Source organism: Pipistrellus kuhlii, unplaced genomic scaffold, assembly GCF_014108245.1.
Source record: "Pipistrellus kuhlii isolate mPipKuh1 unplaced genomic scaffold, mPipKuh1.p scaffold_m20_p_9, whole genome shotgun sequence".
NCBI classification, from domain to species: domain Eukaryota; kingdom Metazoa; phylum Chordata; class Mammalia; order Chiroptera; family Vespertilionidae; genus Pipistrellus; species Pipistrellus kuhlii.
The window spans coordinates 42,863,177-42,879,987 of NW_023425595.1; the positions used below are offsets into that span (position 1 = coordinate 42,863,177).

The 16,811-nt window shown below is 41.3% G+C and overlaps 1 protein-coding gene across 12 annotated transcripts in view; it reads right to left on the reverse strand.

Moving 5' to 3' along the window:
* PICALM (phosphatidylinositol binding clathrin assembly protein) overlaps positions 1-10,855 on the reverse strand; it is a 104,346-nt gene extending 93,491 nt beyond the window's left edge. For 6 of the 12 annotated variants that reach the window (XM_036428514.2, XM_036428513.2, XM_036428512.2 and 3 more), the window contains exon 1: positions 10,385-10,855. In XM_036428514.2, coding sequence (XP_036284407.1) covers positions 10,385-10,514 — 130 coding nt within the window. In that variant the 5' untranslated portion in view covers positions 10,515-10,855. The remainder of the gene's footprint in view (positions 1-10,384) is intronic. The other 6 variants (XM_036428522.2, XM_036428520.2, XM_036428518.2 and 3 more) reach the window with 2 other exon arrangements.
* Between the last annotated feature and the right edge of the window lie 5,956 nt (positions 10,856-16,811).

A 16,811-nucleotide genomic window follows, 5' to 3' on the forward strand; every position in this document is an offset into this window, starting at 1 on the left:
ATCGAAAAAGGTCTGTCAGCCCTGGATGGTGTGGTTCACTTGATTAGGCATGGTCCAGTACACCAATCTGGGCACATGCCCAGGTTGCAGTCTCAATGGCCAGTAGAGGCGGTGCAGCAGACAGCTGTAGATGTTTCTCTCCCTCTTCCTCTGACTTTAAAAATCAATTTTAAAAATCTTGTGGGGCCGGGACCGGTTTGGCTCAATGGATAGAGCGTCGGCTTGGGGACTGAAAGGTCCCGGGTTCGATTCCGGTCAAGGGCATGTACCTTGGTTGCAGGTATATCCCCAGTAGGGGGTGTGCAAGAGGCAGCTGATAGATGACTCTCTCTCATCAATGTTTCTAACTCTCTCTCTCTCCCTTCCTCTCTGTACAAAATCAATAAAATATATATATTTTTTTTAAATCTTGCGGGGTTGGGGGGAATAGTCTGCTAATCCTCTTCAACATGAATACCACCCACTATTTACTTTTTGGTATATACTTGAGTTACAGGAAAATTTCTGTGTATTAGATGTATTTAAAAGGGATATTTCTATTTGTTAAATATCCACAAGATAACTGACTCTATTACCAGCACATAAAGGTTTAAAACATACACACTCATCATGAACCTTGTTCTCAGAGCTTACAGTCACATGGACAACCTAATTTTTGCTATAATTACTAATTATATAATCAATCAATAGAAACATATACATTTAAACACAGCAACTACGTATACCCTATGAAGTATATGTTAAGTGTATCTGCAATCTTGAGGAAAAAAGTTTGGAAAGCACCTCGTTTTCTCAACCACTACTTGGAAGTGTCCCTTGATAAAATTATGATCCCTAGGTTGGTTACAAATAGTAAGTTTATGACTATAAATACTAGCACAATTTCAGAAATCATTTACTGAAATTCCAAGTGTTCAGAGGCTATTCCCAGTAGCCTCTGAAATCAACTGATGTCAGTGTTTCCCAAAGTGTGGTATGCGTACCCCCAGGGGTACGGGAAGAGTTTGGTGGGGATATGTAATGCACCGTGCTTAGCTGCGCCTAATTCTACATTCTCATGAGTACAAAGGGTACTCAGTGTTACGAAAATTATAGAAGGAGTACACATATGTCAAAAGTTTGGGAAATACTATCATCAGTGTTTCTCTCTCTCCCTTCCTCTCTTTAAAATCAGTAAAAAAACATCCTCGGGTGAAGACTAAAAAAAAAAAAAAAAAATTAGACTTCTTACTGCCTCATATTTCATGAAACACATAGCAACTTGTTACAAAGTTTTTATCAATATTACTGATTTGACTTTATATGTAATTCTGTATCCATGTAATTACCATTCATTGCTACTAAGATAAGTGCTAAAGTAAATATCTAGTACTAGAATAGATCCCTATGCTGTTTACAAGTTGCTGATGGAAAAGTCTGAGCTGTGAAAGATTATCTGTAATCATTTAATATTTACTGAGCACCCACAGGATTACTGATTAGATATTTTGGGAAGAGATATAAAACAGTACAAAAACACACACACACACACAAAAAAAAACCACCCAGTTCCTATTCTCCAGAGAAAACAGACATGAACACAAAATACATATAAAGACATATTAACTACAGTTAAAATTATAAACTTCAGTGATAATGTTTGAATGACAAGACCAGCAAAGGTTAGTCATTAATGTCTTTATGAAAGAGGTTACTATAAATGTGAATGTTAACAAAAGCAAGTTAATTTAAAGAAAGAAAGATGGAACATTGTGTCTAAGGAATGGTACATGCAAAGTCTAGTGTAGGGGGTCAAGAACTTATTCGAGCATAAATAGTACCGAATCTGATTGGCTGAAAAGAAATAACTTAGATGTTTAAAAAAAATTTAAAAAGTGAGGAAAAATGGATTAAGAATCCCAATTAATGACAAGCTTTATTAAGGTCTTTTAGGAAAAATAAAATAGATATTACTATTATACTCTTTTTGCCTCCAGCCATCTCCTTTCCAAGTCACAAAGCACATTCTTCCCAATATATTTAAATGTATGACATAAAGGATATGCCACATCACTTGCTCAAAGTCCTCCAATGGTTGGGTCACTGTTACAAAATCAAAGGACATCTTAAAACTAATGCCTGTCTATAATCCTTTGCTCCCTTCTGATACACACTCTTCCTTAAAGTTGTATTTTTTTAGTCTCATAATTTTTATAATGTAAAAAATTGAGAACTCCAAAGAGCCTTTGCTTATGTGATTTTTCTCTATTAATGTTACTGTTAGAAAACAATAAAGCCGAAACCGGTTTGGCTCAATGGATAGAGCGTCGGCTTGGGGACTGAAAGGTTCCGGGTTCGATTCCGGTCAAGGGCATGTACCTTGGTTGCGGGCATATTCCCAGTAGGGGGTGTGCAAGAGGCAGCTGATCGATTACTCTCTCTCATCGATGTTTCTAACTTTATCTCTCTCCTTTTCTCTCTGTACAAAATCAATAAAATATATTTTTTTAAAAGAAAACAATAAAAACTTAAAATATTAATTCATTTTTAAAAGTTCATCGTATGTTAACCTTTTCCATGAAAAAGAACTATATTTTCCAACACCAAAATTTAGAAGTGTCTAAATTTAGGATATTTGCATAACTCTTTACTATCCAAATAGGAAACAGTTTCTCATATGAGCTACTACATTCAATCTGTTGCAATATCACACATCATATAGCCTCTGGAAAACACTGTACACTCATGAGAGAATAAAAATGGAAAAGGAAAATAATGTCTTTAGTATATGAATATAGTTTTAACCTCACAAATACACTGAAAGAGCTTGGGGAGTGCCAGGAGTCCCAAGACCACACTTTAAGAACCACTGTCGTGAACAAATAAATATGGTTTATTCATTTCCTGGAGTAGAAAAGCATTATATAAGAAGTCACACTGAGATAAAAGCATAGACCTGATGCTAGTTTAAATCCTACTTCTCTTCCTGGGTGCGTGATCTTGGGCAAATTAGTAAAATGGTTATAATAGTAAAATATCTCTCACAAAGTTAGAGAAATAAGCAAGTTAATGAAGTGTTTAGTATGGTGAGTGCCCAGAACAAAATAATTTGTTAAATATAAAACCAACTAGGCATAAACACAAAGCCTAACTTTATTTCTACTACATCCTATATAACAAAAGCCTAATATGCTAAGAGTCCGACGGTCATTCAACCAATCAAATCGTAATATGTGCTAAAACCACTCGCTATGGTGTGCACTGACCACAAGGGGGCAGACACTCTTGGCAGGTGGCTTAGCTTTCTGCTGGGGTCCAGCTGATCAGGACTGAGTAAAATGGGCCTGACAAACCCTGGAGCCCTCCCAGGGTCCTTCCCCACCAGGGGGCAGATGCAGCAAGCCGAGCAGTAAGATACAGCAAGCAGGCAGATGGTAAAGAGCAAGGGATCCCAAACTACAAGGCAGACATCCCTCAAGGGGTTCCAGACTGCGAGAGGGCGCAGGCCAGGCTGAGGGACCCGTTCTCCCACCCCCACCCCCGAATTTTATGCACTGAGCCTCTAGTTCTAATATAATAAGAAATCCTTAATATTTTGGTAACCTGGCAAATTACAACCCTGAACATAATATTTAAGGCAAAGGTTTAGGTTTGTCAAAATTTCCTATTAAAGGGATGTTAGTAAAACCTAATTACTCAGAAACTATTCTCCATGAAAAGAACCATATAAACAATAAATATACAAAATCCTAAGAAATCAAATCCAAAAATTTCAGATCTCTAGAGAAATGTATAAAGCAGTTTAACTGGGAACACACTGAGACAGAACACAAAGTAACGGAAATGCCACTTCAGCCACCAAAAAGATCAGGAAGAGCAAATACAAAGCCTTTACTTTGAAAACCTAAGCCTACTTTTTCTTCATAGGGGTCTAACCTCTTGCCAAGAAGCCTTTAAGTTTATTTTTCTTCTTTGATATGAAGGAAGAAATCATGGAATTAAGCACTTTGGAAATGAAGAAAAAAGAACTGTAGTGACTTGCCATGCATCACAGAGAACTTTCACATTAAACATAATCAAGATCAAAATAAACAAATTTACTTAAAGCAATTCTGATAATTAATTCAAATGGATTATTTTTAACAATAATGTACTTTCAAAATATTAAATATCTTACACAAGTAATTCACAAATCTAATAAGAGAAAAAAAATGCCAAGTCATGCCATATGAAGTTTAATTTCTCATCTGGAACTCTAAATTCAAAGACACCTTTAAAAACTATCCAAATACACAAGACATATGGTAAACATAAATAGCATTGCTATAAGGATAAAAAACAAATATGTGAAGTCTAATAGCAACTATTTTTAAAACAAGCCCACCAGTGAAGCCATATATATATAGCTAATAAGCAGTGTCCCTGGGGAGTTTCATCACTCACTATGATGTGCGCTGACCGGGAGTGGCACAGAACGAAGGAGGGCCCCAGCCAGGGAAGGAAGGCCCGAACAGCCCTGATTGCCAGCCAGGCCTAGGGACCCTACCCATGCACAAATTTCATGCATTGGGCCTCTAGTTACAAATAAGGCAGCTACAAAATGGCTATATGTCACCTTCTCTTCAGTTTCTCTTTTAAAATACACCAGAGGCCCAGTGCATGAAAATTCTCTCACAGTCTGGGACCCGTGGGGAAGCCCACCCACTGGCCTAGGCCTACTCCCTGTGAACAGATATCTAAAAGAAACAATCATATCCTTGGATAAGGATTTTTTTAAAAGGTAATGGTCATATGAAAATTAACTTCGGGGGAACTGAGGGGACTGAAGGACTCTGACATCAGGCGCCAAGCAGTAGGGCTGAGGGGACTGGGCACCGCCATCTTGTGATTGTGGGTGCCACCATCTTGTGAGGATATGATGGTCAATCAGCATATCCCATCTTCATTATATAAGATAGTATTCCAAAACATAATTAGATCGTGGAGGGGAAAAAATGTTACATTTATGGAGTTCTACTATGTAACACAAGTTCTTGATATTTGTCATTTAACATAGAGTTTATCATTGCCCACTTAAATAACTCCATTATCATTTTCTGTACTTCAGAACTCTTAAAACTAAGTAACAGAACAGGTCAAATAATAAAAAATGAAAATATAAACCATATGGTTAATTCTTATGGGAATGAATAATAAGCCCATACATTAACTATAAAAAACTGTAAAACAAGACCCATTTGGAAAGCCCCAATAACTTTTTTTCTAAACAAAAGACATCTTGGAACAAATTTTCCACTTAATATCTTCCTCACATGCATCTTCTTACAAATCAAATCCCAGTTACTTGATGCTTTCTTGACAGTATGCAAACAAAGCACCCACTGGATCTCCTTAAGACATTAAAAATCAATACATCTATGGGAGGAGATCAACCAAAGAATTTGTATGCATATATGCATAACCCATGGACAAAGACAACAGTGTGATGAAGGGCAGAGGTGGGGGACAGGGGCAAACTGGGGGGGGGGGGGGGGGGGGTGTGAATGGGGGGGAAAGGGGGGATATTTATAACATTTTCTAAAAGAAAGATTTTAAAAATCAATACATCTGTTTAAAGAGATAATTATCTTGAGTACATTTCAATATCTTATATACATTTTCAATGGTTACAGAAACTGCTAATTGAAATTCACTTTCCATATATTCAAAATTCACAAATTCTTACTTAAATACATACTACACCTACATATAGAGATATGTTCACAATAGACTAGAGGCCCGGTGCACGAAATTAGTGCACTGGGCAGGGGGGTGTGTTCCTCACCCAGCCTGCACTCTCTCCAATCTGGGACCCACAGGGCATCCCTCCCACAATCTGGGACTACTGGCTCCTAACCACTCATCTGCCTGCCTGATTACCCTAATCACTTCTGCCTCCCTAACCACTCCCCTGCCGGCCTGATTAACACCTAACTTGCTCCCCTGCCAGCCTGATCACCCCCAACTGCCCTCCCATGCCAGCCTGATCTCGCCAACTTCCCTCCCCTGCAGGCCTTATCTCACTCCCAATGGCCTTCCTCTGCTGGCAAATTTGGTTTTGATTAGTCAGTTTCTACGCTAGTCAACGTCAAAAGCTCCACCTCCTAGGCTGCTATTGGCTCCTCACAGTTGACCCAGATTTGGTTCTTATTGGTCAGTTTCTAGGTCAGTCAGCATCAAAAGCTCCGCCTCCTAGGAAACCATTGGCTTGTCACAATTCACCCAGATTTGGTTCTGATTGGTTGGTTTCTATGCCAGTCAGCATCTCTGGGTCTATCAATGGGGCCTGATCAGAAAGACAGTGCTGATCAGCAGCCCAGGTGGAGGCCTGGAGAGAAATGGAGGCCCGACTGCTGGAGAGAAAGAGAGGCAAGTGCTGATCAACAGCTGCCACAGAGGCTGTGGATCAGACCCTGCTTCTCTCTTCAAGCCTCTCTACTGATTCGCAGCCCCCTCAGCAGTCAGTGCTGGGTCACCACGGCAACCCAACGCTGACTGCAAGACTGATTTCCAGTTGGTTGAGCCTCCGGTCATACTGGACCCAGGGTTTTTATATATTAGGATACTTAATAAAAACACGATCTTGATTTTGTTGTAGAGAATGTAAGGCAGATAATGTTTGGAATGAAGTGTCCTTGAAAATTAACTGAAAAATATGGATTAAAAGGTGAAACCAGTCCTGGCTGGCATGGTTCATTGGTTAGAGCGTCAGCTGGGGTATCAAAGGATCATGGGTTCAATTCCAGGTCAATCAAGGACACGTTCCTGGGTTGCAGGTTCCATCCTGGGAAGCAACAGCTATGTCTCTTTTACATCCATGTTTCTCTTTCTCCCCCTCACTCTCTAAAAAAAAATAAATGGAAAAAATATCCTTGCGTGAGGATTAACAAAAAAATAAATAAAATGAAGCCATTATAGCCACTAACATAAATGTTATATTCCAGATAAATATCACAATGTAAATGCCCACGGACAGTCAAATACATATAAAGAAAATTATTCATATAAAAAAAAACACTAAAGGTTGTTAAATCTTTAGAATGTTAAGAATGTTTTTTAATTAAGAATTTATAAATTTAAAAACTATGTTTGTCTATACTTCAACCATTATGGATGTTTTAAGCATTCCAAATCTTCTTTACCTGGAATTAGAGACTACTTTCCATGTATATGGTTTGCCTCTTCCATAGCTGAGAGAGAGGGTTAAATTAGATAATGGTTAATAAGTGTCTAGCAAATTCAAGTCCTTTAAATTTATGTTTGAATTCATAGGGGCTGCTATTCTAACTTGGCTATAGATGACCACAAAAGGTCTGGAATTAAAAGCAAATCATGTTCATTTTTATAAATATGTTTCAAGTTTGACAATTCTAATCACACTAGAGACTCTAGTTAACACTACTATCTATTGACATCTATAAACAGAGCAAAACACCTTTCTTAAACAACTATATAGCATGAATGAAGCCTTAATTCATGGATTATAACAATCACTTCCTAATATGAAAAGACCTCAGGGAAGTACACAGAAACCACATCCACACTATAAGGATTATAAAGGTGAAAAGTCCTAAGCATATTTTTTGTTAAATACTAACATTTAAAAATTGAAATTGTCAGGAAAAAGAAATAGATCATTTTCATTGGATTCCACTAAGTAGGCAATAAGTTTGGGGGTGTATTAAAAGGTGCAGGAGAATTAAGCCTTCACTAGAAAAAAAACTTCCCATAAGAAGAAAAAATATCTATACATTAAAGCCTAAAATTCCTGGTGTCAAAACCCAGATCTGTCTGTGAAAGTCCTCAATTTTCTCAAAAGTACATTAACATGTGTATGGAAGGTGTTTAGAAGAAAAAAAAAGAAAAAAAACACTGATTGGTCAGACTACATTAAATTTATTTCATTAGTGAGAACTGGTTGGAAATGCATTTTAACTAGGAAAAATAGTATCACTGTATTTTAAAAACCTCACTAAAAAGAAATGGAGGAGGGGTTCCTTATTTATATGAATTTTTTAAAAATCAAACATTACCAGAAATATTCAAGTTCTAAATAAGTGAGTTTATAAACACAAGTAGTAGAGAAAAGGAACTACAAATGTGAGAATACACTAACTTAATCCCAGTTAGCATCTTCAGTAGCTTCTATTACAAGTGAAAAGATTAACATTCAAAAAACCCTAAGTATCAACATCCTAACCTAACCTAGACTATTTTCTGACCTTTTTGGTAACGTGTTTAAGAAAGTTGCTAAATCTGAAATAATAAAAAAAAACCTTTATAATTTATAAGAGCTTTTAAAAGCTCAATATTCTTGTTATAATTTATCATCTTGAAGTGAGGGAAGAGGACAATAGCTCGAAGTTATTAGTAAGTACTTCACTTGTCCCCATCATCAAAAATAAAATAACAACAAAAGAATTAGCACACTGTTGGGTAAAACATAAGGTTGGGCAAAGCAAGCCAAGTAGTCATTTGAAAAGAAATAAACAGAAATGTCTACTTCAAATATCAGATAACCCCCCCAAAATCATAGTATTTTATTGCACTATAAAGAATTGTTGCTTATTAAAATGTCACCATTTAAATATATTCTGCACTCTCTACACAGGCAAGGACTGAGAGTTAAAAAGCAGCCGGCATGACTCGTGCATGAGAGAGAAGAACCAAGCAGTGATGATATATTTTTTTTTTCCAGCGAAGGAACCAGTCACAAAGAATAATGGGATTGTCTGTAGCAATAACTTGTTCTAGCAGTACTTCAGGAGCAAAGTATCTTGGAAAAATTCACATTATGCATTTTTTTTTTTTAAGTTCAAGCCTTCCGGCCAAAGTCCAAATGAAAAATCAAAACAGGACTCCCTGTCAGTGAATTTCCTTTCAGGACATGCTCACTCTTGCTTTGATCAGTAAAGCAAAGTAACTTTCATGCAGAATGAAGTCAGTCAGGCTAATGTGTCTAGTAGGCTTTTAAAAGAGGAACTTGTTATTGTACCTATTTCCCTGAAAAACTTCAGGTCAAAGCTCCACTGAGTCAAAGCTTGAGTAATCCACTGAGCTTTGTACCTTGAGGTAAAGAAGTGGAAAGAAAAAGGAGGCTATTACAGGTGGCTTCCAGGCTTGGGAAAAGTTGGGAGGAGTTAGGTCTACTGGTTGTGTGTAAGTTAGTAAATGGAGTAGTAATCTTACGCCGTATAAGAAAAGCTAGCCCCCCGAAAGATAGCCAGTAATAAAATGAAAGCGGAGTCCAAACTCAAGCATCATCGAACATCTTTCCCCAGTTTTAAGAGAGATGTGTGTTATTGGTAGGTTTGATTATTAATCCATTTTGAATTCCAGGAGTCTACGCTTCACACTCAAGCCTCCAAATGCAAACTGCCAGGTTTGTTAAAACAGTTCCAGGGAATGATACAATGATACCAAGACCAGCAAACCCTTTCCCATGTTCCCACTAGAACACACAACAACAACAACACACAAGGCGGGGTTAGGTGGTTGGTTGCCTGACAGTCACAATTGACCCCCAGTCAAAAACAGGAAAACACAATGATTAAACTCCACCAGAGGTAATTACAAATCCTAACTTTCCACAAAGCTTTCCCTGCCCCAAACGGAATCCCTTTCCTTCCGCTGCGACGCGGAGAGTTAAGTGATCAGGGATGAGAGTCGGGGAACTGAATCTGCTACTGAAAATACACGGAGACGAAGGCACTTCCCTGAACCTACAGAGGCAACGACCTCGAACCCAAAGTTGGGGTCTGCGGAGGTGGGAGGGCAGGCAGCCCGGGAGGCACAGAGCCCGGAGAGGCCAGGGGAGCGAAGGAAGCGGGAATCACTTCCAGGGAGGCAGTCCTCGGGGTGGCGGAGAGAGAAAAAAAAGAGAGAGAGATCCGGATTCACGCCACCAGGCGTTCACGGAAACCCGGTGGAGGTTAACGGGAAACAATGGGGCAGGGAAGCCCGGGGCGGCGGGGAGCCAGTCGGGAGAAGGAGCCGGGCGGCCCGGAGGGAAGAGCCGGGGGCCGCGGTCCAGGCCGGCGGCGGGGAGGGGAGCGGGCCAGGTGCGGGGGGCCAGTCGGTCGGGAGTGATGACGGGGTGTGGCGGCGCACCGGTTGGGGGAAACGAGGGGTCCCCCGAGGCACCCGGAGGGGAGTGGCTTGCCAGGGATTTCTCGCCGGGGAGCGGAAGCCGTGAAGGCAGGTGTGCCGGGCGGGAGCAGCGAGAACACGGCCGGGACGAGCCCGGCACCCGCGGGCCGCGCCAGGCCAGTCGGCGGGGAGGGGAGGGGAGAGGCGGCTCCAGGGGGGTCGGGAGAGACGGGGAGGCGGACGCGGGGCCGCGGGGACGGCGGGCGGCTTCACTCACAGTCCAGGTGCTTCTTCTTGGGCCCCATGATCTCGTGGGTCGTGGCCTTGCATACTGTCTTGGAGACGGCGGAGCCGGTGACACTGTGCTGGGCGGCGGTGATTCGGTCCGTCAGGCTCTGGCCGGACATCTCGGCGGCTCCTCCGCCACCCCTGCCTTTCCGCAGCCGGCGGGGACTGGGACCCCCAAGCGCCGGAGGACCCCCACCCCCCACCGTACCCCCGACCCCCCACCGGCTCCTTCGCCGCCCGCCGGCCTGGGGCGGGGCTCAGGGCCACGCGCTGACACCCCGGTCTGGGGGGGAAAAACACACAAAAACGGCTCGTGTCCCCCGCGGGGTCAGGCACGGCGCCGGGCGCTCCCCCTGCCCCCCGCCTCAGCTCAGCCCACCCCTCCGCTGGTCAGCTGGAGCCGGGCAGGCTGAGAGGGACAGGCAGCTGCAGGAAAATGGCGGCGCCAGGCTCCTCCTCGGAGCTTTCCGGGCTCCCCCGGGTCACGTGACTGGAGCGCCCGCCCCGCCTCCTCCCCCCGCCCCCTTTTCCTTCCCTTCCTTTTCAACGCCCGCCCGCCCTCCCTCCCTCCCTCGCTCAGCGAGGGAAGAGCGGGGCGGTGCCCGCGCGTTACGTGACGGAACCCGCCCGGCGGGCGCAACAGGAGGGCCCGCCCGAGGCGGGGGTGCGGGGTGCGCGGCCGGCTGCGTCACGTGACGTCCCCAGCCAACAGGTCGCCGGAGGCTGCCCGCAGGGTCACAGAGGGGGCGGGGCAACAAAAGGGGCGGGGCCTCCGGCGCGCTGAGGCCGGCCACGCCCCTCTCCCACCCGACTCCAAGGTTGTCCTAGTGGCTCTGATTGAAACCAAAAGCATGACAAAGAGGAGGTGCAGCTGCTTTCACAGCCCTCCTTTCCCCCACCTCCCCACTGTCCCCCCTCGATGAAGAAGGAGATGTCAGACTCCTGGCTTCCCTCGCAGAATCAAGAATATGTTTAGGGACGCCCCCAAGGCCATCCTCCTGACCTTAAGGAAAAGGAAAAGGAAAAGGCTTCAGCCGTCCAGCTTCTGAGCCTGGCAGCAGGCTTCTTCTTATTGGGGCACTGTAGAAGCTACCCCTGCTTACTGAACCCAGAAGTGTTGGAGGTTTTTCCCCTTTTCTTGGTAGACTTGGAAATGTCACCTGTTTTTGTTTCTCTCTTTCAAAACTCGACCCTTTGCTGCCAGTCTACATTTAGATACTAACCAGCCAGTATTCAATCTCTAGTGCTCAAACGGGACAGGAATCACGTAAGTTTCACTGGAATATGAAAAAGGAAGTCGTAGGATGATGTCAACCAGAGATTAACCTGAACTGTATAAGGCTAGCTGATGTGACGAATGAACCACAGAAGGAAGTGAGAGGAGTGGCAAATGGAGGAGTCCCATTCAAAAAAAAATTGAGCCATCCCCTGGTTTAGTCTTTCTTCTTTTCTCTTACATAAATCAGATTTTCAGGGGGGGGGGGGGGGGAGAGACATTGACACTACCCAGTAGCCATTTTAGAGGAATTATTATATCCTGTGATTTTGTTTTATGAGATCCAGATCTATTAATGCCTTTTTAGATGTTATTAGGGACCAACATTTAACCCACGTTTAGGGATTTTTTTAAATTATTTTTTTACTTCAGAGAGAAAGGGAGAGGAGAGAGAGAGAGAAACATCAATGATGAGAGAGAATTATTGATCGGCTGCCTCCTGCACGCCACCTGCTGGGGATGTCCCAGGCATCTGTCCTGACCAGGAATCAAACCGTGAACTCCTAGTTATGGGTTGATGCTTAATCGCTGAGCTACTCTGGCCGGATTTGGGATACGTTTTAAAATATATAGTTAAATTACCATGACAGTCCTATGTACTAGTAATCCTGCTAGTTTCAAATGAAATGCTAACATACTCAGAAAGTCCGTGTATACCATCTGCCAGCCAAATCTAAAATACTGTTCTTCAATCTAGTGATTCTCAAAAGATGCAAAGCTAATAGTTAACATTTTATGTATCATATCATGAATTTTGTGGTGTCCCCATTCCCATTCTCCCCCCCCCCCCTCTTTTTCCCCCCACTATGGCTGGTGAAATTCTGCAACACCATGCTTTTGCCAAGAACATACAGTTCTTAAACCAGCAGGCTTCCTCTTTGTCAAGCCTGCCCCAAATTTCATACAACTGCAATGACTTCCTTCAGTGCATCTGCTGTCCATCTGTGGTTTGGTGTCCAGCTGCCCTGTTTCTATCTGGCAGTGGTATTACCCAATTCTCAAGACATGTCAACCATCCTTGCTACTATTCTATGGATTCTACTGAATAAGTTGCAATTGGATTGCGAACTCTGTGCTGTTAAACCCCTTGATGAGGTCATCATGAGCACAGTGTTTAGCTATCGGTAGCTAAGTTTTTCATGCTTGGGGGAAATGCTGCTTGAATGCATGGATGGAAACATTTTGAAGTCACCCATTTGGACACATCAAACCTCTCATTTGATAAAATCACATTTACATCATGTCCATCCCATAATTATCTATCTGGAACATCATCATTATTGCAGTATTTTATTAATTCTTTCACTATATTTCAAAAAAATATGTATTGAATACCTATTTCGTATCAAGCATTGTTCTAGGTGCTCAATACTGTTCTAATGGTGAACCTGCCAGTGCTTTGCAAACTAATCAACCCTTAACTTTGATCACCACTTGAAGCACATTTGTATTAATAATAAATGAACAGAACAAAAAAAAAAAGGAAAAACTAGAATAGCATATGATACTTCCTAGGTTCCCCAAATTAAAAAGTATATTTCCCAAATTAAAATAGTGAGATGTGCAGTTTAGGGGAGACAGCAGTTTTGTTTCTTGTTTTATTTTAATGTCCTATATACTAGGAACACTACACACAAAGTTTTTCATTTAATTTTTTCATCTGGCTTGTGTGGCTAAGTGGTTGAGGGTCAACCCTTGAACCAAGACATCAGTTTGATTCCCAATCAGGGCATATGCCCAGGTTGCTGGGTAGATCCCCACTGTGGGGCATGCAGGAGGCAGCCCATAAGTGATTCTTCCTCACATTGTTGTTTCTATCTCTCCCTTCTTCTCTAAAATCAATAAAAACAAATAACCACAAATTCATTTTCTCATTACTATAATTCTGAAAGCACTACACCTGTTTAATATGAGAAAAAAGTAAGTTTTAAAAGTCAAGTCTTCTAAGTTCTAGAATCCCACAGATATGAAAGTGGCAAAAGCAAGATTTAAAAACTCATTGTCTTTCTGTTACTTTACCTCAATGATTCTCAACCTTTCTAATGCCGCGACCCTTTAATACAGTTCCTCATGTTGTGGTGACCCCCAACCATAAAATTATTTTCGTTACTACTTCATAGCTGTAATTTTGCTACTGTTAATGAATCGTAATGTAAATATCTGTGTTTTCCGATGGTCTTAGGCAACCTGGCTAGGGGTTGAGAACCCACAGGTTGAGAACCTCTGCTGTAGAGCCTAAGACCATCAGAAAACACAGATATTTACATTACGATTCATTAACAGTAGCAAAATTACAGCTATGAAGTAGTAACGAAAATAATTTTATGGTTGGGGGTCACCACAACATGAGGAACTGTATTAAAGGGTCGCGGCATTAGAAAGGTTGAGAACCACTGCTGTTAGACAAAACTTGTACAGTTGCCAATACAAGTTAAATTTGTTCAACAAATATTTCTTTCCTACGAACTCTATGCTAGGCATTGCTAGATGCTAAAATATAATGTGTCAGACAAACATGGTTTCTGTTCTCAACTTCTTTTATTTTAATTGGCAACAGATGAAAAGATAATATGCTGCACCTGAAGCAACTTGGTAATGTCTATGACTTAAAGGTAAGAAAGTGAGCAAGAAAAAGAATATGAAAGAGAGGATTGATCAAAATTTTTATTCCTTATTACCTCACTCAAGCACTTTGCCAAATCCAGCAAGCCTATAGCTCCCTATTCCCACTCTTCTTACACATTAGGATTATCTAAATTATAATCTTTTGACATTCTGTTTGCTAAGCTCATATGAACACCTGGCAAACCCTTCCTCCCTCACCTTTCTATATTTATACTTCCTGATGCTGCCACATCAGTTAAAGATCATACTCTTACATAACCTTACCAAAAGTAAGGACATTTCCTTGAATGTAGCCGAGTTCTCATGCTAGAGCCTCAAAGTAAATTCTCTACTTCTAATTGTGGGATACTTATTCAGACTCTCAGCTTCCATTATCTTACCTAGTAATAGGCAAACATGTAAATTGACCGTACCTCTGATACCCCCACAGCCAATCAGAGTGAATATTCAAATTAGAAGGCCAAAGATGGTGGCTGCCCAGCTGCTCCAGGTGCTGAGTGGCCAGGTGGGCAGGATGCCTGCTTTGAGGGGGATTAAAAGGGGGTGGCCTGAAGGGATCTACAGGAGCGGAGTGCCACAGCGAAGACAAGACTGCAGACTCCAGCCAGAGCGAAGGCTTTGGTCCCTGATGCCGGAGGAAAACTGGTGCTGGAAGCCAAGAAAAGGAAGGCCTATTGCACGAATCTGTTCGTGCAACGGGCCTCTAGTGGTGATAATAATCTATAACTTTGTTGATTACTTACCTTGTGCAGGTGATATGCTTAAGGAGATCACCTGCATTATCTCAGTTAAACCCTCAAACTACTTTATGACCTTAAGTGGCAGAGACAGCTTTGTGTTCACCAAACTCCGTTTCCTTTTCTCCTGAGCACACAAACTGCATTTCCCAGCCTTCTTTGTAATTATTTGGGGTCATATGACTGATTTTTCTCTAATAGAATGCAAACAGAAATTATAAAAATAATTTAAAGCTGGTCCCAAAGAATCTCTAAAAACACCTACACATAAACACACACACAAAAAAAAAAACAACAAACAAACAACAACAACACATGCTTCACATTGTCTTTTTCCCCCTATCTACTCCACGAATGAAGACTTAAAAGAATTTAGAGGAGTTCAAAACCACAAAATGGAAGAGCCCTGAGGCCCCAAATTAATCATTGGAGGATTGCTATCCTGGAGAACTATAGGACCAGGAAAACCTGTGTTGGATTTGACTTGTTTTATTAAATTGTGCTTCTGAAATTATACACTTCTTTTCACTCCATTTTACTAATGAAGAAACTGAGGACTAGGAAAAGTTTGGTGATTTGCTTAAATTTGCTCAGCTATTAAGGGAGCTAGAATTAGATCTCAGATCTCTCTGATTTTAGAGCCTGGGCTCTCACTGCTTGAGTGTCTCATGACACTAGTTCATGTACATCTACATTGTCATAAACTTCCATATGGCCTTTAATATACACTGCTTCCCCCAGCATACCGAAAAGACAATCATCAGGGAAACCTCCAACTTCTCTCTCACATATATGAGTCTCTCTCACTATCCTTAACTCACCCTTGCCACACTCTCGCCTTTCTTTCTGGTATATTAATTTCACAATATCAATAACTTCTGATTTTATAATTTTAATATGTATTTGGACCTTTTATATTTGTTTAGAGATTATGTGTAAATGAGTTGTAAATATAATTCTTACCTTGAAAGGGAAAATTAACCAAATCTTGACCATGAATCATCATCAAAACTCTAATTATGAAGCAGAATAAAAGTAGCATACCTGAGCCTATAAGGTATCTGGGATCCGTTCTTTTTTTTTTTTTTTTTAATATATTTTATTGATTTCTTACAGAGAGGAAGGGAGAGGGATAGAGAGTTAGAAACATCAATCAGCTGCCTCCTGCACACCCCCTACTGGGAATGTGCCTGCAACCAAGGTACATGTCCTTGACCGGAATCGAACCTGGGATCTTTCAGTCTGCAGGCCGATGCTCTATCCACTGAACCAAACTAATCAGGGCTAGGGTCCATTCTTTTCTGAAACCTGTAAAGGCAAAATCAATCAAACCAAGTATTAGAACATGCAACATTGAACTAAAATAAGATCAGAATTTTATCGTCAATGTTAAAATTAGGATATTGAATTTTAACAATAAATATCAATAAAATAAAGGAGATTTATTAATTCATTTGAAGCAATTAGAGAAGTACCAGATCTGGAGCCATTTACACTTAGGTTCAAAATTCTATGAAAGTTATAAAGATTTCTCATACCATATTTTCTGGCATATAAGAAGACCCCCTAATTTTACAGTTAAAACATAGGTTTAGGCCTATATTCGCTGTATAAGACTACCCCCCACTTTAAAAAAAAGACTTACTTTGCCATCAAGATCTGCAGGTAATTTTTGTGCAATTTTGGTCTTTTGCCCCCGACTTTCGGTTGACTTTTTTTTTCCGGTTCAAAAGTCGTCTTATACGCCGGAAAATACGGATATGTAAAATGGATGAGCC